General features: G+C 38.8%; 1 protein-coding gene across 1 annotated transcript in view; it reads right to left on the reverse strand.

The window, feature by feature from the left end:
- The window catches only part of LOC128684683 (Na(+)/H(+) exchanger beta), a 270,795-nt gene that overhangs the window by 9,117 nt on the left and 235,775 nt on the right, over positions 1-25,903 (reverse strand). Inside the window, exon 21 of the mRNA XM_070100239.1 lies at positions 2,828-2,996. Within this exon, the coding sequence (XP_069956340.1) occupies positions 2,828-2,996 (169 nt within the window). The remainder of the gene's footprint in view (positions 1-2,827; positions 2,997-25,903) is intronic.

Here is a 25,903-nt window from a genome sequence, read left to right on the forward strand (position 1 = left end):
AAAGAAAAATGAAAGTTTCTCTTTTAAACTTTTGTAATATATACAAGAGATGGGGTTACTAGGCTCTTGCTCCCAGCATTTTAGTCACCTCTTACAACATGTTGTTAGGTAAGACACATATGCAACAGTTAGGTATCTTTATTTCGAAATGTTTTGCCTACACAGTAGGCTTCTTCAGTCGAGTACAGAAAGTAGGCAGGAGCAGTAGAGATTTGAAGACGATGTAATCAGTCCATCACCCTTGAAGTCGTAGATTTGAGGTTGTCAGTCCCTCGGCCTGGAGAAGTTCTGTTCCAAAGTCTGGAACTAACTGAAGATCAAGCGACAGTGTTGAGACTTAAATACTGTTGGAAGGAGAGGTGCAGAGTAGTAGAAGTGAGAATGTAGCCACTGAGAGGTCAGGTCCCTCTCAAATCCATTCATTCTCACTAGAAGTTGTCCAAGTAGTTTTGTTCTGTACCAAGATACCAATGTGTTGCAGTGTCTGACAGAGTGAACATCGAAATGGTATAAAATACCGACAAGTTGTTAGGTAAGACACATATGCAACAGTAAGGTATCTTTATTTTGAAACGTTTCGCCTACACAGTAGGCTTCTTCAGTCGAGTACAGGCTGAGGGACTGACAACCTCAAATCTACGACTTCAAGGGTGATGGACTGATTACATCATCTTCAAATCTCTACTGCTCCTGCCTACTTTCTGTACTCGACTGAAGAAGCCTACTGTGTAGGCGAAACGTTTCGAAATAAAGATACCTAACTGTTGCATATGTGTCTTACCTAACAACTTGTCGGTATTTTATACCATTTCGATGTTCACTCTTACAACATGCATGGCTTATAGAGGAAGAATTCTGTTCCACTTCCCCATGGAGAAAGTGCAAAACATTTTTTTTTATTTCCTTACCATCACTATTGCAATATCTACCACACACATTAAGTACTGTAGTATGCAAAAAGTAAAATTACACTATTTAAGTTGAGGCAATGATTGCTGAAACTGAACAAGTATATTTAAAAAACAATTTCAGATGACAGATATATCTTGCTACTTCTACTTACACTTTGGTGACATTACATATGCATACACACACACACACAATTTATATACTCATCTGGGTTTACTTCTATTTTACTTAATAGTTCTTGTTCTCTATTTCCTCTTATCTCCATGGAGAAGTGGAACAGAATTCTTCCTCTGTAAGCCTTGCATGTTGTAAGAGGCAATTAACATGCCGGAAGCAAGGGGCTAGTAACCCTTTCTTCTGTATACATTACTAAAGTTAAAAAAAAAAAAGATTTTTTTTTTTTTTGGGGGGGGGGGGCACCCTGCTTCAGTGGGATATGGGCAGTTTGTTGAAACAAGAAGAAATGTTTGTACAAAGGAGAATAACAACTGGGTGTACATGCCAAAAGCCCCTTTATATGCAGAGCATTTCAGGCAAACTTAAGAGTAATTAGGGAATAACAGTGCAGTAATTGTACATATGGTCATTAGGTGAGTTACAATGACTACAAGAAAATTTAATATTCTATTAGTTCATGCTATATGGCTTTAATAAGTCTGGTAGAGAAGAATTACAATGTTGATTATTAAACTAAGGTGGACACAATGGAATGATCAACATCTGAGAGGATTACAGATATTAAAAGTAAGTATATATTGGTTATAATGTTTTAACTAAGTTCATGATATTGAGTAAATGCACGTATAGTTTTTACATATTTATGATAGGCTAGGACAGGTTAAGGAGATAAGGTGTTTTCTACTTGTAGTTTTAAAAATGGTAGCTGAGCCACTGGTTCTGGAGATTTCTGACCGAGTGTTCCAGATTTTGGGTCCTTTTATGAACATTGAGTTTTTGAAAAGATTTAGCCTGACACAAAGAATGTCAGAGGTTTTTGTATTGTGTCCATGGGTCCTATTGCTACTGTCAAGTGCTTCAGGTCAGGATATATTAAAATTGATTGTTCTGTATGTGTAGGTGCCACAATAGTACAAGTGAATGTTTTGTATAGTGAGTAGGCTTAAATCTTTGAAAAGTGTGTGGGGGAGGGGGAGGGGGAGGAGGGGGGAGTGTTGTCTTGCTGTGGATTGTATACTTGGAGTATACCTGGGAGAAGGTTTCGGGTGTCAACGCCCCCGTGGCCTGGTCTGTGACCAGGCCTCGTGGTAGATCAAGGCCTGATCAACCAGGCTGTTACTGTTGGCCGCACACAACCCAATGTACGAACCACAGCCTGGCTGGTCAGGTACTGACTTTAGGTGCCTTTTCAGCACTTTCTTGAAAACAGCCGGGGGGTCTATAGTAAATCCCCCTATCAATAGTATCCGTTATCATCATGCCCACTCATCTGAACTGCAGTGCCCAGGCAGTACTTAGTGAGTCAAGGCAGCTGAACCAAGACAGAGGTCAAGGCTCTGAGTGCTACTCCTTAACATTTTAATATACGTACGCTACCAAGACATCCAACGTGTATATTTATTACCTAAATCCAATCACCGAACCCCCACAACATTATCGTGCTAGTGGTGCCCCTGCTTTTCATTGGGGGGATGGTGAATCGTCTGGGAGTGATCATTCGCACCGCAGCTTTTTCTTGGGTTATTATTGGCTTTAGGTGATTTGTCATTGTGGATCCCCAGGCACAAATAGCACAGGTGAGGTAGGGGTAGATCAGTGAATAGTACAGTGTAAGTAGTGCTGTGTATTAAAAATAAAAACATGAATGATATTAAAAGTGAAAATACTGTGTCTACTGTCCTGCATTCTTTAACAGAAGTCACCATAATTATTCTTGTTCTCAGTGCTTGCTTCCACTCACCTGTTGTGGGATCTACTGGTGTGAACTGCCGTTGATAATCATAAGGTGGAGCACGAGACGATGTTGCCAGACGACTCATCCTACGAGCATTAAGGTGACGACGGTGCAAGTGCTCAGCCAGCTCCTGATCCTCCTCCTCGACCAGGTTGGGATTGTACTTGTAGTGAAGCTGTCGGGTAAAAACAACTTTATTATTTCACTTACGGTGGAATTATGAGAGAACTCATTTGCTGAATTTTTAAGAGGAAATATGTAAGTGTTATGATGCAGGTGTCCTTCAATTTGTTTTGTGTAAATTTTTTGTTATGTGATGACTTATTTCTATCAGTAATTTTGTATGTATGATTAACATTTGCTATATGTGACTCTTGTGGTTTGCAAAATGTACTGATAATTCTTATGTGGAATTAAGTGTTGATGTCCTGATGAAGCTTGGTACAATGCGCCTGGAGTATGTGTACTATGTAAAGCAGGGGATGCCTGTATAACATTTACAGATAATAAATATACATTATTATTATAATCAAGGGAGAGCTCTAAACCTGTAGGATTATACAGAGCATGTGGGGGGGAATGGAAGGCATTCAGGCTCATTCCAGGGAACCGGAGCACAGATCCAATTCTCCAGATCAAGAGCCCCTCACCAGCATCAGGGAACCTTCCTTGAGGGGTATAAATATATAGAATGGAAAATAATGAAAGACTCTTCTTATGAGGAGCCCAGCAGAATGTTAGTGTTGCACTACTGCACTGCAATAATCATGAGTGTGCAGAAAACTTGTGATTCATGCCAGAAATACACAGCATGCTAGTGACTTTCTTTTGTGCTTAACAATATTTTATTACATGTAAACTGCACAAAAAATATAGTTTTTTTGTTTGTTTGATTTGGCATTCAGAGGTTTTAACTTTTTTAATTCATATGTACTATCTGAGAGAATCATATTGGCCTAGTTCAGTGAAGTGTTATTATAATAATCAAAACTAAGCACTAAACCACCAGGGTCCAATGAAGTGTTATGGTCCTGTTCGATAATTTCTTCTTTACTAAAACTGCAGAGGAAACCTAAAAATACTGAGTACACAAAACCACCAGTATCAATGACAAGTACTTATCTTTCCCTACCAGTAATGATGCAGAATATATCACAAACACTAAAACAGGCCAACATCATTGTCATCATCTTGCCCACAATACAGGAACTTAAAAACACAGGAGCAGAAATAGCAACTATCAAGAAAGTGCTGGAGTCTATAAAATCCCATGTGGAGGATGTAGTAGAGTATATGTTGGAGAAACTACTAGAGACCTAATATGTATGAATGAACACATAAGTCGCTAGGACTGCAACTAAACAATGCTTGCATCCAATGTAAGAATTCACAAACAATGAATAAAATGGTCAGAAGCCAAACTAGTTATTAGGGAAGGTGACAAATTTAAACAAAAATGCTTAGAAACTGCTCTTATTTCAATGATCAACACCACTATGCAAAACCAGGTAAGCTTTCAATTGGCCAAACCTTTAGCAACAATTGTTGAACAAAGCTTGTTATAGGGACCAGCTGCCAAGTTTGGATCTCTCATCAATTACATTCATCAAGGAAGGCCCTTTTTTGTTAGTAAGGGACTCTGGGTGCAAGGAACTGAACTTGTTCACTCCTTAGGATCAAAACTGACCTCCCATCCCCAAGATGCTATGTATCCTCTTTGGGTTTAGTACAACAGTTTAAATTCTTGCAGTATGGATTACCATAACAGGACATGATTTTCAGGAATATCTGAAGCAAGTTATACAAGAGTTTACTGAAACCATATTTTGTTGTGCAACAAGAACTGATTGAAAGTGAGCTACGGTACTAGGAAATAGTATAAACATCTCACGATAAACCATACCATGGGCGGGGATTGAACTCGTGGTGTCATTTGTTTGCAATTGTGTCGTTATGATTTCTTGAGTCATTTCATGATAATGATACACAAGTTCCATTCTTTAAAAATAAAGGATGTCTCGGTACTGTATCAAGAATTAGTATACTGACATCATCAGAACAAAACTGGAGTCAGTAGGTATTATTGTACTCTTGTTGCCCAGGAATTAGTTTTCCAGTACTGAAGCACATTAAGGTTAACAATTTTGTTTTAGTATGTATTGGGTGAAGGTATGTAATGAGAGGAACAATCAACAACGATTTTACACATAACATTCTGCTGGGTAGAGGTTGATTTTACAATGAACAGTAAGACAATGGTGTCCAAATGGTCTTTTATTTGAGACCACTGGCACTGACATGAGTTGCAATTTCAAGTAGACAAGTGAAAATATTTACCATAAATTAAGTAGTGCTAAGTAAACTCTTAAAACTGCCATACTTAAAAAAAAAAAAAAAAGTGAATTTCAAGTACATAGTTGGCACTTCCAAGAACCCAGTACTGTACTGTCAAGAATCTCTCTGAACAAGTACGTATATTCTGGATTAACCCTCACAAACTTACTTATTCAGATAATGCTGTAAAATTACTGACAATATGTAAGGGTGTATAAATTAGAAGTGGAGGGAAGGGGTAGCAGGGGTCATCCTAGGAAAGGAGGGAGAGGGGAAGTTAAAGGAGGTTTTGTGTGGAAAGGGCTTGGACATACAGCAGACATGTGTGTTAGAAAGGAGTGTAGACAAATGGTTTTTGGGACTTGATGAGCTGTTGGAGTGTGAACAAAGTAATATTCTGTAAAGGGATTTAGCACAATCTGTTAATCGGACTTGAGTCCTGGAGGTGGGAGGTACAGTGCCTGCACTCTAAAGTAGGGATTTGGGATATGTGCTGTTCAGAGGGACATTTAAACTGTGGTACCTGTGTGCCTCTGGTAAGATAGTTATAGTGTGAATGATGGTGAAAATGTTTCTTTTTTGGGTCAGCATGCCTTGGTGGGAGATGGCCAGTGTGTTCAAGAAAAATACGTTAGGCAAAAGGACACATGTGCAACTAGTGCGGCATTTTATTGTGGCAACGTTTCGCTCTCCAGGAGCTTTGTCAAGCTATTATGGCTTGACAAAGCTCCTGGAGAGTGAAACATTGCCACAATAAAATGTTACATTAGTTGCACATGTCCTGTTACCTAACTTATTTATTTGGCACATCTAGTTTTATAATGCCTAATGAGATTTTTGGGAGGATGAAGGGTGATCTATAATTATATTGTAATTTTTATTGTTTAATGTACTTTTTAATGTATATATATAAATATGTATTCACTTCATTTTAAGAGAAGAAAAGATCAAAATTGTTAACATGATCAAAACTGGTAGATATCAACATTCTCAAGAAAAGATATATATTAAACTAAATTTTTACAACTAGCATGATCTTAGTCCTTTGTGTGTCAGTTACTATATTACAAAGTTGACTGTGATGTAATATTCTTAATCAACAGATCTGATAAAAGCCTAGCTTATTAATTATAATATCTTGATTACATCAAATATCAAGAGATAAAAGGAACTATTAAAATTTCAACTTCGATTTACAATATTATTTTTTACAAAAACAGGAGAAATATTAAACCATACCACAAGCAGGGATAGAATCCACGATCAGAGTCATAAAACTCCAGACCAACGTGTTAGCCAGTGGCTAACGCGTCAGTTTGGAATTTTACAATTCTCTGATCGCAGGTTCTATCCCCGCCCCTGATATGGTTTGTATGCAATCGTGTCATTACAATTTCGTTAATCAGGAGAAATATTATCTTGTAATGTTACTACCAGAAAGGTCAACTGATTTACAGGTAGTAAGGCAGAGGAATCATAATTTACTTAAAAGCCCTACAAACTAGTAGCATTATGATGTGGCTGTGTATAAAATGATGATTGATTTATAGAATTAGCAACCTACCTGTAGGTAAAACATGAAATGCTGTAAATACCGCCATGCAGATTTTGAAGGGAAAAAAATAAAAAATTGAAGCTACAATGGAAAGAAAATTATTCACCAAAGAATTGGATGCTAGTCTTGTTTACCATATACATTCTTATTTAGACAAGGCATCTCAGACAATATGAAAAATTTAGACTGTGTATTAATGCTTTGCATTTTTGTGCACAGATGATACTATTGCTTTGCAAAGAAGTGGTACATTAGTTAGATGATGGCACAATATACAATGGTGAATTTACAGTGTGACATGTGATATCATTTCCTAGATCTGTAGTACTGTAATCAACCTGTGAAAAGAAACTACAGTACCACAGATTGTTGAGTAATTATTTTTTTTTTTATTAACACATCATCCGTTTCCCACCAAGGTAGGGTGGCCCAAAAAAGAAAAACTTTCACCATCATTCACTCCATCACTGTCTTGCCAGAGGCGTGCTTACACTACATTTATAAAACTGCAACATTAACACCCCTCCTTCAGAGTGCAGGCACTGTACTTCCCATCTCCAGGACTCGCATCAGGCCTACTGGTTTCCCTGAATCCCTTCATATTACCCTGCTCACACTCCACAGCAGTCCAAGTTCTAAAAACCATTTGTCTCCATTCGCTCCTATCTAACATGCTCATGCATGCTTGCTGGAAGTCCAAGCCCCTTGCACACAAAACCTCCTTTACCCCCTTCCCTCCATCCTTTCCTAGGCCGACCTCTACCCCGCCTTCTCTCCACTACAGAATTATACGCTCTTGAACTCCATCTATTTTGTTCCAGCCTTAACAACCACCTTAACAACCCCTCCTCTGCCCTCTGGATGACAGTTTTTGTAATCCCACACCTCCTCCTAATTTCCAAAGTATGAATTCTCTGCACTATATTCACACCACACACTGCCTTCAGACACAACATCTCCACTGCCTCCACCCATGCTTCACACCCATATAAAAGCGTTGGTATAACTATACTCTCGAACATTCCCCTCTTTGCTTCCATGGACAAAGTTGTCTTTACAGACTCCTCAGTGCACCACTCACCTTTTTCCCCTCGTCAATTCTATGATTCACCTCATCTTTCATAGACCTATCAGCTGACACGTCCACTCCTAAATATCTGAATACATTCACCTCCTCTATACTCTCTCCTTCCAATCTGATATCCAATCTTTCGTTACCTAATTTTTTTATCCTCATCACCTTACTGTTTCCTATACAGTGGACCCCCGCCTTACGATATTAATTCATTCCAGAAGTCGCTCAGGTGTCGTTACATAACGAATTTGTTCCCATAAGGAATATTGTAAACTAGATTAGTCCGTTTGAGACCCCCAAAAATACACGTACAAAAGCAGTTACAAAAATACACTTACATAAATGTTCGAGTTGGGAGCTGATCGTAAGGCTGGGGTCCACTGTATTCACTTTTAATTTTCTTCTTTTACATACCCTGGTTGATCAGGCTCTGATCCACCAGGAGGCCTGGTCACAGACTGGGCTACGGGGGCGTTTACCCCCGGAACTCTCTCCAGGTAAATTCCAGGTACCCTACCAAACTCCACCAACCTTTGCAACTTCTCTTCAGAATCTCCCAAAAGTACAGTGTCATCAGTAAAGAGCAAATGACAACTCCCACTTTGTGTTAGATTCTTTATATTTTAACCCCACACCTCTTGCCAACACCTGAGCATTCACTTCTCTTACAATCCCATTTATACATATATTGAACAACCATGGTGACATCACACATCCTTGTTTAAGGCCTACTTTTACTGGAAAATAATCTCCCTCTCTCCTACATACTCTAACTTGAGTCTCATTATTCTTGTAAAAACTCTTCACTGCTTTCAATAACCTACCTCCTGTTTGCAACATCTGCCACATTGCCCCCCCCCTATCCACCCTGTCATATGCCTTGTCTAAATCCATAAATGCCACAAAAACCTCTTTACCATTATCTAAATACTGTTCACCTATATGTTTCACTGTAAACAATTGGTCTACACACCTCGTACCCTTCCTAAAGCCTCCTTGTTCATCTGCTCTCTTACTCTCAGTCTTACTTTTAATTCTTTCAATAACAACTCTACCATACACTTAACCAGGTATACTCAACAGACTTATTCCCCTATAATTTCTGCACTCTCTTTCGTCCACTTTGCCTCTATACAAAGGAACTACACATGCTCTCTGCGAATCCCTAGGTACCTTACCATCTTCCATACATAAAAGCACAAACCACTCCAAAACTATATCCCCACCAGCTTTTAACATTTCTGTCTTTATCCCATAAATCCCAGCTGCCTTACCCACTTCCTCACACTCACAACTCACTCCTAGAAGATGTTATTCCTCCTTGCCCTATACATGAAATCACAGCTTCCCTATCTTCATCAACATTTAACAATTCCTCAAAATATTCACGCCATCTTCCTGATACCCCTAACTCTCCATTTAATAAATCTCCTCAACTATTTTCAACTATCAAATCCATTCGTTCTCTCGACTTCCTCAACTTATTAATTTCACTCCAAAACTTTTACTTAGTGAGTAATGACAGCAGATTAAGAACATCAGTAACTTCACAGGTCTTACTAAATGTTAAAATACTCATTACAGTACAGTACTACATGCAATAGTGGAGAATTACAGGTACAATACATCAGATGAACCATCAAGAGATTATTTTGTATCTCTGAAGCCAGTGAGATGTTACCATAATATGATTACCTTACAATTAGTGAACATATATTTTAAATCTGTACACACGACAAGGTCTGCAAGTAGATGGTAGCTACAGGTGTGGTATTTAAAACATAATGTGAGATCTCTAGTGATATAGTAGTAGTAGTACAGTACCATACTGCTTTGGGTATATAGGAATGAAGAATTAAACTGGGCTTGTAGATAACCATTGATCAGAATATACCCAAGGAGTTCAGGACAAATTGTTTAAAGGGTGTACAACACAAAATTAATTTTGTAAAATTACTGCTACCACAAGCAATAATTTTAACCATTCCCTTTGGACAACTGTTTAGTATTCTCTTCATGTTTCTGGTGCTATTACAAGTAACAGTTCCTTGTGCTATTATGGAATTTATATTTATGCAACTAGCATTTACAAAATGTATATAAAACACAGTGACATCACTGAGTTTCACAGCTTCTTCCTTAAACTGTGTGTCCTCATTAATGTGTGTTCACAAGCAGCAGAGACAAGGAATAAGAATATAAATGACTATCTAGAAATAAAACTGGCAGTATTAAAAGCAATAATTATTTAGTGAGATGATGGAAAGTTTATCAGTATCTCTGATGCTTTCACATCGAAGAGAACTCTGCACCCAAGTGACTGATGCCACTTACTGAACCTTCAACAGACACTTTAAAAATATGTGATAAAATATTAGCCCAATGATGACCCAGCCAGTTTACTGATGCTCAGCTCTGTCATAGGAGAATCCTGGCCCACTTCACTGATAAACTTATCATACTTAAAAATATCCAGTAGTGGTAAAGTGAATATATAGGCTATAAAAGGGGTTTTATAACCAGTACAATTATCTTGTACTCAGTATACTATAACTACATTACAACAAACAATAACTTATATATTCTATACACACTAGAAAAAGTAAGGATCTGAAGTTGAAATCGGCTTATTCTTAAGTTTGTGTGAGGTCTTGGTAATGACTAAGTTTAATATCAACATCCTACTAATCACGAGGAAGTGCAAATATTTTTATCATACCATGCATCATTGAGTTTAGTCTCGGTGGAACAAAAGAGGTAACGGCTATAGCTTCAGGCACAGCAAGTGGTATGCACAGCAATTTATACTGTGAATTTGAACTTGAAATGTGAAGCATGTTTACCTGTCAAACTGCAGTGTCTGCTCCGGGAGAGGGTATTACCCACTGTGTAGGCTGGGCCACTGCTCATCAGCAGTGTAAAAATGTGTGGTCACTAGCAAGTAATCATTTAGAGACAAGAGGTAAAGGAAGGAAAGCTAATAATGGTGAGAGGAGAAATACAGGAAGGTATTTCAAGAGCTACTGAAGAGTTTCGATAGAATCTTTACATACAACACTGAGGATGAAAAAATCATTGAATGAAGACAAATTTTCAGCCTGTTGCGAATGGTACAAAATACTGACAAGTTGATAAGTAAGACACGTGCAACAGTTGGGTACCTTTATTGTTGAAACGTATCGCCTACACAGTAGACTTCTTCAAATACAGAGGCAACAGGTGTAGTAGTGAAGTAAAGATGATGTAATCAGTCCATCAACCTTGGAGAAACAGTATTTGAGGTGGTCAGTCCCTCAGCCTGGAGAAGAATTCAACTCCATGGAGATGAAACACTCAAATACTGGAACTGACCACCTCAGATGCTATTTGCCCAAGGTTGATGGACTGATTACATCAGCTTTACTTCACTACTAAACCTGCTATCTCTGTATTTGACTGAAGAAGCCTACCGTGTAAGCAAAACATTTCAACAACAAAGATAACCAACTGCTGCACGTGTGCCTTACTCATCAAATTTCAGACAGATTAATCTTAATCGTAACGTAAGTTCTAAACACTCTTTACTCTTTTCTATTTTGTTTACATTTTTTTTTATATTGCACAAAACTACTGCACCACAAAGGGTAAAGTCATCCCATTTACCAGAAGTGTGTTTTAAATAAGTTTTCAAAATGTTAAAAAAAAAAAAAAAAAAAAAACAAGTACCGAGAAATGAGACGTGACTTGTAGAAATTCATTCATTTTAAAATAGTATTTAGCCAGTATGAGTTCTGAGGTGAATATGGGGAAGTGTGCGAGGCAACATGGGTAGAATGAAGGGAGATCTGCCAAATATATTCCATTAAAACTTATAAACCATGATATGGTGGAGTTAGAACTCATGGCAAGTGAGCCACAAGTTCTAACCCCACACGCACAGTAATTTGTTTTCAATTGTGTTATTACGATTTCGTGAGTTAAGTTGCAGATGTACCAATAGTGAAGAAGATGTGGCAACAGTAAAGGTAGAGCAGCTGGGATTAAGACTGAGATGGTAAAAGCAGGTGGGGACATAGTTTTGGAGTGACTAATGCATTTGTTCAATATATGCATGAAAGAAGAAAAGATAAAAAAGATTCTCAGACTATACATAGTAGGTTTGAAATCAGAAGAGCACTTTCTCTGTGTAGTGGAGGGAAGGTAGGGTAGATGTTTCTCTAGAAAAGGTAGGAGGGAGGGGGTAAAGGAGGTCTTGTGTGCAAGAGGCTTGGACATCCAGCAGGTGTGTTTGTGATAATGTTAGACAAGAATGAGTGGAGGCAAATAGTTTTTGGGAGTTGATGTGCTGTTGGAGTGTGAGGAAGGTAATGTTTTGTGAAGAGATTCAGGGAAACTGGTAAGCCAGACTTGAGTCCTGGAGGTGGGAAAAACAGTGCCTGCACTCTGAAGAAATGGTTTGAGATATTTGCAGTTTGGAGGGATATCTGCACTGTGGTATCTGTGTGCCTCTGGAAAGACAGTGATAAGAGTGAATGATGGTGAAAGTGTTCCTTTTTCAGGTCATCACAAGTTTCAGTCTCCCATGTGCTGGTTATTGTGTATTAGCCATAAATGAAAAAGAAGACCATCATAGCTGTGAAAGATAGGACATAAGAAGGATAGAAATGTATATAAAGCAAATCACTTCTCCTATAATTAAACAAATACTGGACCTCCAGTCATTGATTAGTTTGCACAGTTCATAAATTGCCAGGTACAGTAGTTTGTATAGTAATATGTCTTATATAATAAGTATGAGGTTGTTGGTTATAACTGAGGTCCAACACTTCTCCAGCTCATCCTTTACTAGGATGTTTAACCCTTTCAGGGTCCACAGGCCCTCTCAGAGACTTGTTCTCAGGGTCCCCCAAATTTAAAAAAAAAACAAAAACAAAAAAAAAAAAAAAAAAAAAATAAAAAAAAAAATAAAAAAAAAAAATCTTACGACAAGATAGAGAACCTTTTCCCAATCATAATGACACCAAAAGTATGAAATTTGATGGAAAACTTAGGGAATTATGCTCTCGCGGAGTTAGCGGTCTTGACGATGTTTATGCATTGGCGATTTTGCCCAGTTTGAGCCCTATTTTCGGCCAATTCCAATGTACTAATCGACAAAAATCATAACTATTTCGCTAGAACTCCATTTTTTCTATCAAATGAGTACAAGAAACCACCAATTTACCGATTTCAACTATCCGATACAGTGGTCAGAATTTAGCAATTTTGCCAATTTCCAAATAGGGTCCAGAATAAACAAGACAGACATTCCTGGCACTAAAATAACATTTCCTCTGTTCATTAGTCACGTCCCCAGGCCCCTCTTACATTTCTTTTGCTTTCCACTTTGAATTTTTATTCTCACAAAAAAAATAGGATTTACTGTTATGCAGACTACTGCATTAGTGTAGAAATGGTATAAATAATATCGGCACACTTGTGAAAGAATATTAGACTCGCCAGTTGATGTGTATTGGAAGCTTAGCATGATTTGTTCACTTTTGAACTTTGGTAAAAATCGAACATTTCTGCTACTTTGAGCTCAATTTCAAGGTACTTTTCATTGTAAAACCAGTCAAAATCATCTCAATTTCTGTAATGTCTTCCATTCTATACAATGAGACCAGGAAAACTAGAATACAACAATAAATACCATACGAAAATATAGTGCAAAGTCGCTGTTTTAATCCAAAAACACGGTCAAAGTTTTTTTTTTCTCATTACGTACTGTGTGCTGCAGGATTTTTTTTTATACTGTGCACACTGACCACATAGACCCATTCTTTCACATGTAGGCCTACCAGCTTTCTCTCACTAGATTTGAAGGCGCTAGAATTCATGCGTAGTAGTACGTCATGGACACTGGCGTGTAAGCCGTACTAGTACGGCCGAAACCCTGAAAGGGCTAAAGTAGAAGCATTAATCACTCTTTTATAATAGAGAAAACACAAATGGAACCTAAGTTCTTTGCTAAGTAGATACAATTTAACAATCCTCACTTAGAATATGAATGCATGTTTATTAGGCAGAGCTTGCAATCTTGGCTCACTAAACAATGCATATTTTACAGAACAAGTCGTCAATATTCGCTGTTGCACTAACTCTGCTAAATTCAATCTGAATCCCACAAAATCAATATATTTAACTGCCGCTAAATAAGATGTATAAGTTGGGCAGGATCAGGCTAAATTATAGTAAAGTAATTTTAGAAAGGCTAGTTTAGACACAAAATTAAAAGTTTGCATGCCTTACTTGTCTAATTCACAAAAAAATACAGTAAAGCAATTGATATATCCAAATATATAAAAAAAAAAAAACAGTCAGAGTGATTTGGCTTGTTTGACCATTTAAAAAGTCTGACCTTAGGGTATATATACAGTGGAAACTCAAATATCGAACTTTCTTCGGTCCAGAAGTCTGTTCGAGTGCCTTTTCCGAATGAATTTATCCCCATCAGGAATAATGTAAATTAGATTAGTCCATTTCAGACCCTTAAAAATACACTTATAAAAGTACTTACAAAAATACACTTACATAATTGGTTGTGTTGGGAGCAGTTCGATTTTTGAGGTTCCACTGTAGTAATACACAATAAATGAACGTTCAACTATGCCACCCATGGTTTGCAGTCATTTTCAAACTCTCTCTGTACCTACTCATAACACCCCAGTGCTTCTGACAGGTACCACAAGGCTCATCTCATCAATACATATAAAGCATCTCATTTTTCAATCTTTTTACAATATGTACCCCACACATGTCATTCTGCAATATTTTTTTATTACTGCACAGTAATTTAATTCAGTGAAATGGTGATTGCATATGTAAAGATGTAAATGGTTGCTGTAATAAACACGTGTTTTTCTGTAGAAAAATTGAAACATCATAAAATATGACAGGACTATATACAACTCTCAAAATGAGATCAAAGATACAATTGTCTCTAATATTACACGGCCCTGAGTTCATACAGTTTTAACAAAAATATTGTGTAATTACACTCCACAGGTTAAGTACAGTGTTGCAGAATAAGTTATATACAATGTTATTAAATATTATCATTATTGTTTCCAAAATTGAAAGAAAGGAGAAACACGCTACAGTTTTAGCAAATATTTTAACTATTGATCATCCACATATACACAAGCGGTGAAAATGCATCAGCGATGCTGTAAGCACATATTGACGACTTCAGTACTATCTGGAGAGGAAGACCCTGCTGAAAAACAGTTACAGTATTATCTTTTGCACAGAAATCAAGGGTGGGTGGGCCTTCTATATGTCAGTAATTGCCAAAATTTTGCCAGCTATGTGCCAGTGGTATTATTATTATTATTATTATTATTATAATAAAAAAGAAGCGCTAAGCCACAAGGGCTATACAGCGCTGCAGTGTAGGGAAGGAAGCGAGGGTATTGGGCGGCAGAAGAAGGGAGGGATGATCAGTAGGTTACAGAAAACAACGGGGCAGGGGATAGTGCAGGGGTAGAGGGCAGCAAGAGATTGAGGTAGAAAGGGCTGAAGGTATCATTACAATTTGTGAAGTCAGTCAGTTGTTGTCAATAAGTCAATGAGAGAGTCCAGATGAAAGGTGGGTCCATCAGCGAGAAGGGAAGGTAAAGAGAGAGCAGCGGAGCGAAGACGATGTTGGAGGTATATTCTGCATGCTCGTTGATAAAGTGGGCAGTCTAATAGAATGTGGCTGACTGATAATGGAACCTGACAATTCTCACAGAGAGAAGCAGGATGCCTCTCCATGAGATATCCATGAGTAAGACGAGTATGGCCAATGCGAAGACGGGAGAGAGTAGTCTCCCAACCTCGACACTGGTGACAAGAAGACGGCCAGTAACCAATACTCGGTTTAATAGACTGAAGTTTGTTACTGAGCAGAGTAGACCAACGTTGTTGCCAACGGGTATGAAGGTGGGTAGCTATTGCAGCAAAATAGTCCGTAAATGGAACACCTCTATATGAAACTGGTAGGTCATGTACTGCTGACCGCGCAGCAGTGTCTGCCTGTTCATTGCCCTGTACGTCAACATGACCAGGGACCCAACAAAAAACAATATCTTTATGCTTGGTAAAGATGGGGCGTAGCCAAAGTTGGATACGGAGGACTAAAGGGTGAGGTGTATCAAATTTCTGTATGGCCTGTAAAGCACTAAGGGAGTCTGAGACAACCACAAATGATGACACAGGCATAGATGCAATACAGATAAGTGCTGCAAGAATGGCATACAATTCAGCAGTAAAAATACTAGCCGAAGATAGTAAATGCCCTCGTACGACGCTGTCCAGAAACACTGCTGCGAATCCTACGCCGTCAGAAGACTTAGAGCCATCTGTGTACACTGCAATGGCATGAGAATGAGAGTGGAAGTGGTCAAGAAAAAGAGAGCGGGAAGCTACCGTAGACAATTGGGCTTTCGAGCAAGGGAGTGAGAAAGAACAGACTCAAACAGCTGGAACTTCCCAGGGGGGTAGGGAAAAGTGAGATGCTACATGAACATAGAAAGGTGGTAATTGAAGAGAAGACAAGAGCGAATGTAGGCGAAGAGAGAAGGGACGGAGCAAACAGGGGCGGCGAACAAATAAAGAATGTCTACTAATATCGGTGACCATTCTATAAATGGAAGGATTGCGGAGATCATGAGAGCATACATAGTAGCGAAGGCAATGGGCATCACGGCGATCGGATAAGGATGGAACGTTTGCTTCTGCATAGAGGCTCTCAACAGGGAAAGAGCGAAAAGCACCAAGGCATAAACGTAACCCTTGGTGATGAATAGGGTTGAGGCTAGATAGAGTAGCAGGAGAGGCAGCTGAATAGATCTGGTCACCATAATCAAGTTTCGATAAAATGAGGGTGAACTTCTTCATCACTATCCCACATAAGAACATAGGAATGGAAAAACACTGCAAAAGGTCTGCTCACAAACTTATCCAATCTCCCTTCCAAGCTACCCAAGATTCTAGACTCTATAACCCCACTCGGTAGATCAGATGCAGCATTCTCCACCTGACCTCAACATTCTGAACCTGACTATAAATACTCGCGTACCTTCCACCCCAGGTAGATCTGTTTGTGACTTGAAAAAGCCCACTGTGTGGGTGAAACGTTGTCAATAAAGGATCACATTAAACTGCATATGTGTTTATATTTCCAAAAGAATTAGATACAGGAGTGACTATGGGACTGGCAACCGCAGAGGAGGCTGCAGAAGATGGGACCCCAGAAGTGGAGGGACGTTTTGAAACACGAGAATAAGAAACATGGGGTAGTCTCCCTTGGAGGCGGAGATGAGAAACTGCCATAGCATAAGGGAGACCTTCTGCCTCTTTGAGGCAACGAATTTCCCGCTCATTTAAGTAGACCTGGCTACGGCGAGAGTACTAAGGGCGAGCCTCATGACAATTAAGGCGAGAGTGAGGTTGACTGCAAGATGTATCAGAATGGTCATCGGCACCACAGACTGGGCATTCGGCTATAGATCTGCAATATTTTGCTGGGTGGCCAAATCGCCAGCAATTCCTACACTGTTGCGATGTAGGGATCACCTTCCAAACTTGTAACAGATGTCCTGCTACATAAACAGAGGATGGGAGTTCACGGCTGTCAAAAGTTAAATGAGCCACATTGCAAGGGTATTGTCTTCGCCTGCGGGCAGGAAGAACATAAGTGTCTACCTTGAGAATTGGGAGACCTTGGAGTTCCAGCTGTTCGAGAATGTCATTGCCATATGTCTGGAAATTCTGTTGGACTATGGTATGGGGCAGAATAACAGTACCACTACAAGAATTGAGGGAATGATGTTTTTCAATAGTGATAGGAATAGTATCGATATGTGAAAGAAGAGAAAGATCATGAGCTTGGGTAGAATTCTGGACTGTGATGATGCGCGTACCACTCTTAAGAGCATGAAAGGAAATATCTCTACCAACGCGGCATAGGAGCGCTTTGCCAATACTATGGTCGGAAAGATAGGTAGCAGAAGAAGTCAGTCTTAAAGTAAAGAATTTAGTCCATTGTATGGTCTGAAACTGAGTGTGGAGAGGGAGTGCATGACGTGTCGGTCTTTTCCGAGTAGAATGGGAAGGTAACGAAGTAACATCATCAGGAGATTGTCGTTGGCATTTAGAAGTGGGACCAGAGTCAGTCTGACGTGGGACGGGCTGGCCATTCGAAAATCGTCGCACCATAGAGGGAGAGGCCGGAAGCATAGTCAAAGGAGAGCGGAGGTCAGACAAATCGAAGGAGTCAGTCGAAACCCCGGCACCTGAAGCGGGTGATGAAACAGCACCAGCAAGAGGTACAGGGGCCTTAGGAATGTCTGAAGAGTGGCCAAAAGACGAGGCAAGGTCAGAATGGGGTGCGGTAACAATAAGGGGCCCGGGGGTAGCGGGGTCATGGATCGGGTGCTCCATGGTTAGGTTACTTTTCTTTTTGTTTTTAAGAAAAAAAAAAGAAAGAAAAGAAAATAAAAATAAAAAAAAAAGAAAAAAAAAGAGAGGGGGACCGGGGAGGGATAGTTCCTAGGAGGAATGAAAGGGCCAGAAATCTCCCTCTGCACCCAAGAGGACCTCAGCACTGCAAGTAGCACAGATGCAGCATGGAACCCATGCCATACCCTACCCTTCATGCCAGTAAACCAGCAATCCGGGATATCAACCTCACATCTGCCGAGCTACCTCGGTGGACAAAAGAGAGGGCAGCTGGATATCTGCCACAAAGCATACCTCCTTCGGCCACCACCCCCGGAATCCGAAAGGTGGCTTCCAGAGATACACCCATCGCCCGAAAGACACCCAAAGCCACCCTCCGGGATACTGGAGGGGGATCAGGACATCCCCAGGCAATCCAGATTCCATGGCAAACTACGCCAAAGCCAAGAACCTCGATGGAATGGGATGGACCCTGGTACCCTTTCTCCTACCTAGGAACTAGCACGCCTGTGGGAAAAATCCCAAAGGCCAAAAAAGGAAGGACAAAAGGGAGGGGTGGGGAGGAGGAGGAGGAGGAGGAAAGGAAAAAGGGGAGGATGGGGAAGATGGGATAGGGAAGGGGGGATTGGGGGGTAATTAGGTTCAGTCTGAGGAAGGAGACCGACAGGTCTAATTCCTCAGACCAAGAGCCTCTTCACCACGCCAAGGAGCCCCCCTTGAAGAGGTATGCCAGTGGTAACATCCATGGAATGTCAGGCGGAGATGTGCACCTGTTTAACAGCACGATCCAAATGAGCACTAACTGAAGTGCCTGTCAGTACCTTGAATGAAGTGTGGTAGAGTGACTCATGAGTTACCAACGGTTTTCATTAAGCACAAATAGTAACAGTAGTAATAGTAGCTGTAGTAGCAGTGTCATAGCCAGGTTCTAAAGTTTGGGAGAGCAAGCATGTAAATCAAACCACAAGAAATATATGGTTTTAAATGAAGTACATAATTGTTATTTTATATTTAAAATCAAAACACATTAAAGTAAGTTTAACAGTAAGCTCATAAATCTCAAAACATAATAAAAATGTGTGTTATTTAATTATTTTAATTTTAAATGTAAAATGAAAAAGAAAATGAAGCAATGTGAAACTGTATGAAGCAACGACAACTCTCTTTCATTTAGGATTTATCTATTACTTTATTATAATCCACCTCAGTAGCCGACCCTCTTCCAATGGAGAGGAAAATTAACCCCAACAGTCTATCCTCGCCCACTGTAGAACCAAGGGAGGACTGTTTTTGAGGCCACTAAAGGTTCGTTGTGCAACTGCGCTAGTTATTGGTAAGGTTGGAAAAATGTGGTACAGTGTGGACAAGTTAGGATAAATGGAACACATGCCACTGGTACAAGTGAACTAAAGAGTTAAAAGTGTTGTTGAAAAGGTGCCACTTATGAAAAATGTGCTCAGGGGGAGCAGTCCCTCCCCTTACTCTCCTTCTAGGTATGCCACTTAGTAGTAGTAGTAATAGTAGTAGTAGTAATAGTAGTAGTAGTAATAGTAGTTGTAGTAATAGTAATAGTAATAGCAGTAGCAGTAGTAGTAACAGTATAGTAGTAGTAGTAGTAACAGTAGTAGCAGTGGTAGTAACAGTAGTAGTAGTAGTAGTAACAGCAGCAGTAGTAATAGTAGTAGCAGTAGTAGTAACAGTACCAGTAGTAGTGTTAATAGTAGTAACAGTGGTAGTAGTAGCAGTAGTAACTAGTAGTAGTGGTAGTAGTAGTAAAGTAGAAGTACAAACAGCTCAGTGGTATTTGGGCGCTTTTGCTTTAAGTCAGCAAGGGAGAACATGTATATGTGTATGTGCTTGTGGAATAATGTAACTAGAAGACACAGTGCGACAGTAATGCACGTGTCTATTATTGGCATTAGAGAGGTTGGACAGGCTACAATGCCTGTTACTGTAGTACAGTGACTTTTACACTCATTCTTTTTGTCCACAACCCACAACATAAAATCATATTAACCTCACAACCCAAGTGGTACCAATATGTACTTGGTACTCTACCAAATCACTAATATAAAAAATGGAAAAAATTAAGATGCAATCGTTCAGGTCATGACTCAGGGTTTGAAAATTCAGGCTGTGTAGTGGGTCATGGAACCAGAACACAAATGTATCACAATAAAGAATTCAGATCTCTTCTAACACTGACGAAACTGAAAATGACGACAGAAGATTACATGGAGGGCTAAAACAATGACATGATTTTTTTTTCTGTATCCTTTAGCGAGCTGTAAACTCACTCTCTCTCATTCCATAAAGTACATAAACTGTAACCCGAAAGCTTAACTACAAAAACCTTGAACCACATGAAAGATAACCAGAAAGTTGAACCACATAAAAAATATCTAGAAAGTTGAACAGCATGAAAGATAACCAGAAAGTTGAACCACCAAAAAAAATCTAGAAAGTTGAACCACGTGAAAGATAACCAAAAAGCTTAACTACAATGAATATCTATTTTGGCTTTTCTCAATGTGCAAGATCAAATGAGAAGTTTAAAATGAGCCTTTTGTCCTGGTGGCTAATCTATTTCAGTAATTTTTTTTCCATCTTAATACAATACTACTGTACTAATTTACTATTTTTTAATATACAAGTAACATTAATAAAAATAGAATTACAGTATTAAGTGTTTGGTTTGTGTTGAAACATTCACTGCTGTTATATATTTTTATATTTTTTTCTTTTTGTACTTCCTCCTTCTCAAGTAACTCCTCTCCTTTCATTACCTTCTTGTGTAAACCACAATTTTTTTTTTCTTTGTACATCCAAATACTGACTGTTACACAGACTTCAGGAAGCATTCACACTGTTGCTAATGACCTCAGTTGCTACTTATTACTTAATGTGGATAACTGGATAATATTTATAGCTAAAATAATTGGCAAGACCATGCATGCCACCCCATCTTCAATAAGGGGAAGATATATATACATATGCAATAAGATCACAGTAAACAGGTGACATCACAATATGCAAAACAGCCACTGTGAAAAAACAGTAACCTCCAAGTGCTTTCGTGATTTCTCACATTATCAAAGAACTGTGACAGTTCCTTGATAATGTGAGAAAGCACTTGGAAACTACTGTTTTTTCACAGTGGTTGTTTAACACACACACACACACATATATATATATATATGTATATATATATATATATATATATATATATATATATATATATATATATATATATATATATATATATATATATATATATATATATATATATATATATATATATATATATATATATATATATATATATATATATATATATATATATATATATATATATATATATATATATATATGTATGTATGTATGTATGTATGTATGTATGTATGTATGTACAAGTACTACATTTGTTAATATAGAGTACAGGTAAACAAGACATGATCTTTCAAGGTTTCAAGATTTGTATCTACAGGCAGAAGCAGCAGTCAAACTGTACAAGTCATACTATACAATCATCGGGGCTAATTAAGGTCTTCTAGGTGCAATGTTACTAGTAATAAAAACTAGTGATTTTTCTATGCAGAACTAAAGTTTCAAGCAAGTATGTGACCTAATACTACTTAGGAAATGTTATCTCCTGTCTTAAAAAGAGGGTCATCTTAAATCACTGCAGAGAACGAACCCCCATGCATTTCTCGAAAACTGTTAATGATTAAATGCGTGTGCTTCTTAAGTCCTATTTCCATTCTGTGGCTTCTTTTGCTTTTTAAATCTAGAGTGAAAGAATTCATCCAGTGTAATTTTGAAGCGATTTGTTTCATTGCGTGGGTTTCCACTGTGAGTAGTTCCAGTCCATGAGGACGGTTCCCGTGGTGCAGTCCTGATGTCAGGGTCTTCGTTTTGTGATTGTGTGTTCGGTGTTGAACTTTGACCTTTGTTACCTGCCTGACCCAGCCTGTAGGCCAGAATTAAGGAAGAAAGTTGTCATCAAGGATTGGGGTGTGCGCGTCGTTGGAAGAACCTGTTTATCCAAAACCTTATAGTATCAACTCGTAGGCAGCATCAACTATAAACTGTATGATGTGGCAACACATGGGTGTGATAGGCAGAGCAATAGGTGTAACAGATGAACACTTCAGGGAGGATTCCTTGATGCTGGTGAAGTGTTTTTATTTCTAGGAATTAAAGCAACCCTTCCCATCCTCAAATCAATCTTTATGTTATCTAATGTAAAAATTAATGCTTATAAACTTTTTAGACTATAACCTAAATAATTTGTTCTTACAATCATGTACAATGATATGCCCTTGTAGTCTTAAGTTAGGCTTAAATTTGCCCAAAATGCTTTACATGACCATGGGCTTTCAACATGCATGCCAGTATTGCCCATTTCTATATAAACATTGTATCATGCTAAAATAAACTTATATTTATTTATAACTCACATTTCCCATGTGTTGTATGACCCATATGGATTTAGAACATACCAGTGAATATAAAAACTGGCGAATCAGGAAGTTGTTGGCAGTGTTAATATATTAAATACGTACTATACGTACTACGTCAATGTTAACATAACGAAAATAGATATATATTGGTTTGTGTTGATAGTGGTGAGTGAGGTGTGCCTCACCTATGCTCTGCTGGTCATGCCTAAGCATTGCCATGTCATACAAAGTTGAAGAAATTGCAAACATTGCTGTAATTAAGAAAGTTATTAATTGCTACACTACACCATACGTATTTTCTATATAAACACATTAATTAGTCACACCTCAACCTACGACTTCCCAACTTATGGACGTGCGATCCCACTAAAGTAACGCTAATGTTTTGACCTACACTCTCAATTTTCAGATTCTACTCAAATTTAGGAGTTATGCAGAAACTTAGTTAAAATCCAGTACATTAGCAATTATTAGCAATCTGTTAGCTACTTGATGAGACATATTCCTCTAGTAATTTTATTGCCAATTCACACCCAAATAAATTACAAAGTAAGGAGTGAAGAAACTGAAGGCAGCATTCTGTACTAGCAGTGTTCTTAATTTTGATATGAAGTTAATTGTTTATTAAGTTTGCAAATGCTCTGATACATAAGCTTGAATTGTCACTTTTAATGATCCATGTTAAAGTGCTGTGGTGGCTGGAGTCAAACTATCTATTGTTATACAACCCATCCCCTGATAACTATGTCACACTTTCATGTAGGGTTTGCAGCCTATTTCTAAGTTAGGCTAGATTAGGTTACACACACACACACACAAAAAAAAAATATTAAAGATGATAAAACAATATGCCACAGGACCAGAAAAGAATCAGACATTGTCCAAGCTCATATAACTATGTCATACTTCAACTGTTCAAGGCTCCTTCAACAGCCATTCGACTTGTTTCTACAACAGTGCCACATTGCCTGTGGTTGCAAAGGATGGGCAGTGTTATGGATTCATAAAAATACCCATAATACTGCGGTAATACAGACAGGCCCCACTTCACAGTGCTTCACTAATACAGCAGTTTTCAGTTATACCCATTCTTCATTTATTCAGACTTCCTACAATAAAGATATTCACCACTTACTATAAGCTAAGGACAAAATATTTTAAGGTAAGTAATGTGCGTTATTGGGTATGCATTTTTTAGACCTAGCTCTAGTGCTCACTTAGTGTACAATAATGTACAGTGGAACCTCGACTTACGAGTGTCCCAACATACAAGTCTTTCGAGATACGAGCCGTCGCTCGGTTGATTTTTTGCTCTAAGTTATGAGCCAACATCCTAGTTATGAGCAAGCTTCCCCCACAACTCAACTCGCACACCTCGCTTGTTTATCTATAATTTCATGCTTTAATTCCATGGACATCCTCTTGTTCTTCTCAGCACTGACCTTTGCACTTATTTTCTTAAGACCCATGGTTAGAAAAAAGAAATTTGGCAAAATACAGTGGAACCTCTGTTTTTGTATGCCCTAGTTTTCGTACAATTCGGTTTTCGACGACTTTTTTCGCCGAAATTTTGTCCCAGTTTTTCTACATCTGCTCAGTTTTTGTACAGTTGAAAATGGTCTGTACTAAACTCATCCGCCTGCCCGCATGACTCGGTCACTCATTTCCTGGAATTGAGCGCCTACACAAAGTATCCCATGCATTCATGATTTCGAAGGGTTTGAGGCTGACCCTGATGATCCTATGCCTGTTGTGGAATCTACTGTGTCTTTGGGGAAGTCCACAGGGCTGGATGCAAGTGGCCAGGATGTGGAAGAGTTGGTGGATGACCAAAGGCAAGAGCTAACCACTGAAGAGCTGCAAGACCTTCAACTGGAACAGCAACAGACCGCAGCTGAGAAAATTCCTTCAGAGGAGGAGGTAGAGAGAGGGAAGAATGTGCCTTCTTCAGTGATTAAGGACATGTGTGCAAAGTGAAATGAGTTCAAAAGTTTTGTGGAGAAATATCACCCTAACAAAGCTGTTGCAAGCTGTGTCTGCAATATGTTCAATGACAATGCCTTGTCCCGTTTTAGGCAAATCTTAGAGATGCCAGAAACAGACACCTCTGGACAGATTTTTTTTTGCATGACAGGGGTCCAGTGACTCAAGCTGGTCCTAGTGCCAGTAAAAGACAAAGAAGGGAAGTAATCCCGGATAGGGCCTTGATACCTGAATTCCTTATGGACAGGGATTCTTCTTGCAAACAACCTCTTCTCCTCCCTCTCCCCTCCTTGCCGTCTTCCATATGCCAACAAGAATCTTCAATAAAGGTAATAGTGATGTTAAATATTCATTTATCCATTTCATTAGTCATTTATATTTATTTCTCATTGTTTTCTGTATGTAAAACTATAGTTATTCTCTACAAAGTGTATTTTTTGGTTAATATTTTTGGGTGTCTGGAATGGATTAGTGTAATTGGAAATATTGGGAAATATTGCTTCAGTTTTCATAGGATTCAGTTTTTGTCAGACTCTTTTGGATGAAATGATCACAAAAACTGAGGTTCCACTGTAACTGCACAAAATACAAGCAAAACACGAGAGAAATGCTTCCACGGCGAGGTAAACAGTGCACTGAGTTGGCGGCGTTCTGAAGCTCCTCGTTAGTATTATTATTATTAATTTAGGGAACTGAAGCTCGCTCATTATTATATAATAATTATTATTATTATTATTTTAGGGAACTGGAGCACAGATCCAATTCCCTAGAACAAGAGCCCCTCACCAGCGTCAAGGTTCCTTGATGCTGGCAAGTTATAATAATAAGGAGCGAGCTTTAGAACACCGCCACTAGTTGGCGCAGCGAACGCCACAACAACACCTGGGCTGTGCATGTGTTTACGTAGCTGTGGAAGCATTTCTTGTGCTATTATTGCCAAATTTCTTTTTTTCTAACCATGGGTCCTAAGAAAGTAAGTTCAAAGGACAGTGCTGAGAAGAAAAAGGATGATGATGTCCATGGAATTTCATTATGAAATCTCAGAAACACGAGCAAGGTGGTGTGCGGGTTGTTTGAGAGGCAGTACGAGCGTAGTAGCAAGTAGCCTATCTTCCACCCTCCACCTCCGCCAGTATACGTACACTTTATAAAACCAGTTTATTTCTTTACATTCTCTGTTATGTAGTGCAGTTAGCCTCACAAATGCT

This window comes from Cherax quadricarinatus, chromosome 5, assembly GCF_038502225.1.
Source record: "Cherax quadricarinatus isolate ZL_2023a chromosome 5, ASM3850222v1, whole genome shotgun sequence".
Lineage (NCBI taxonomy): Eukaryota > Metazoa > Arthropoda > Malacostraca > Decapoda > Parastacidae > Cherax > Cherax quadricarinatus.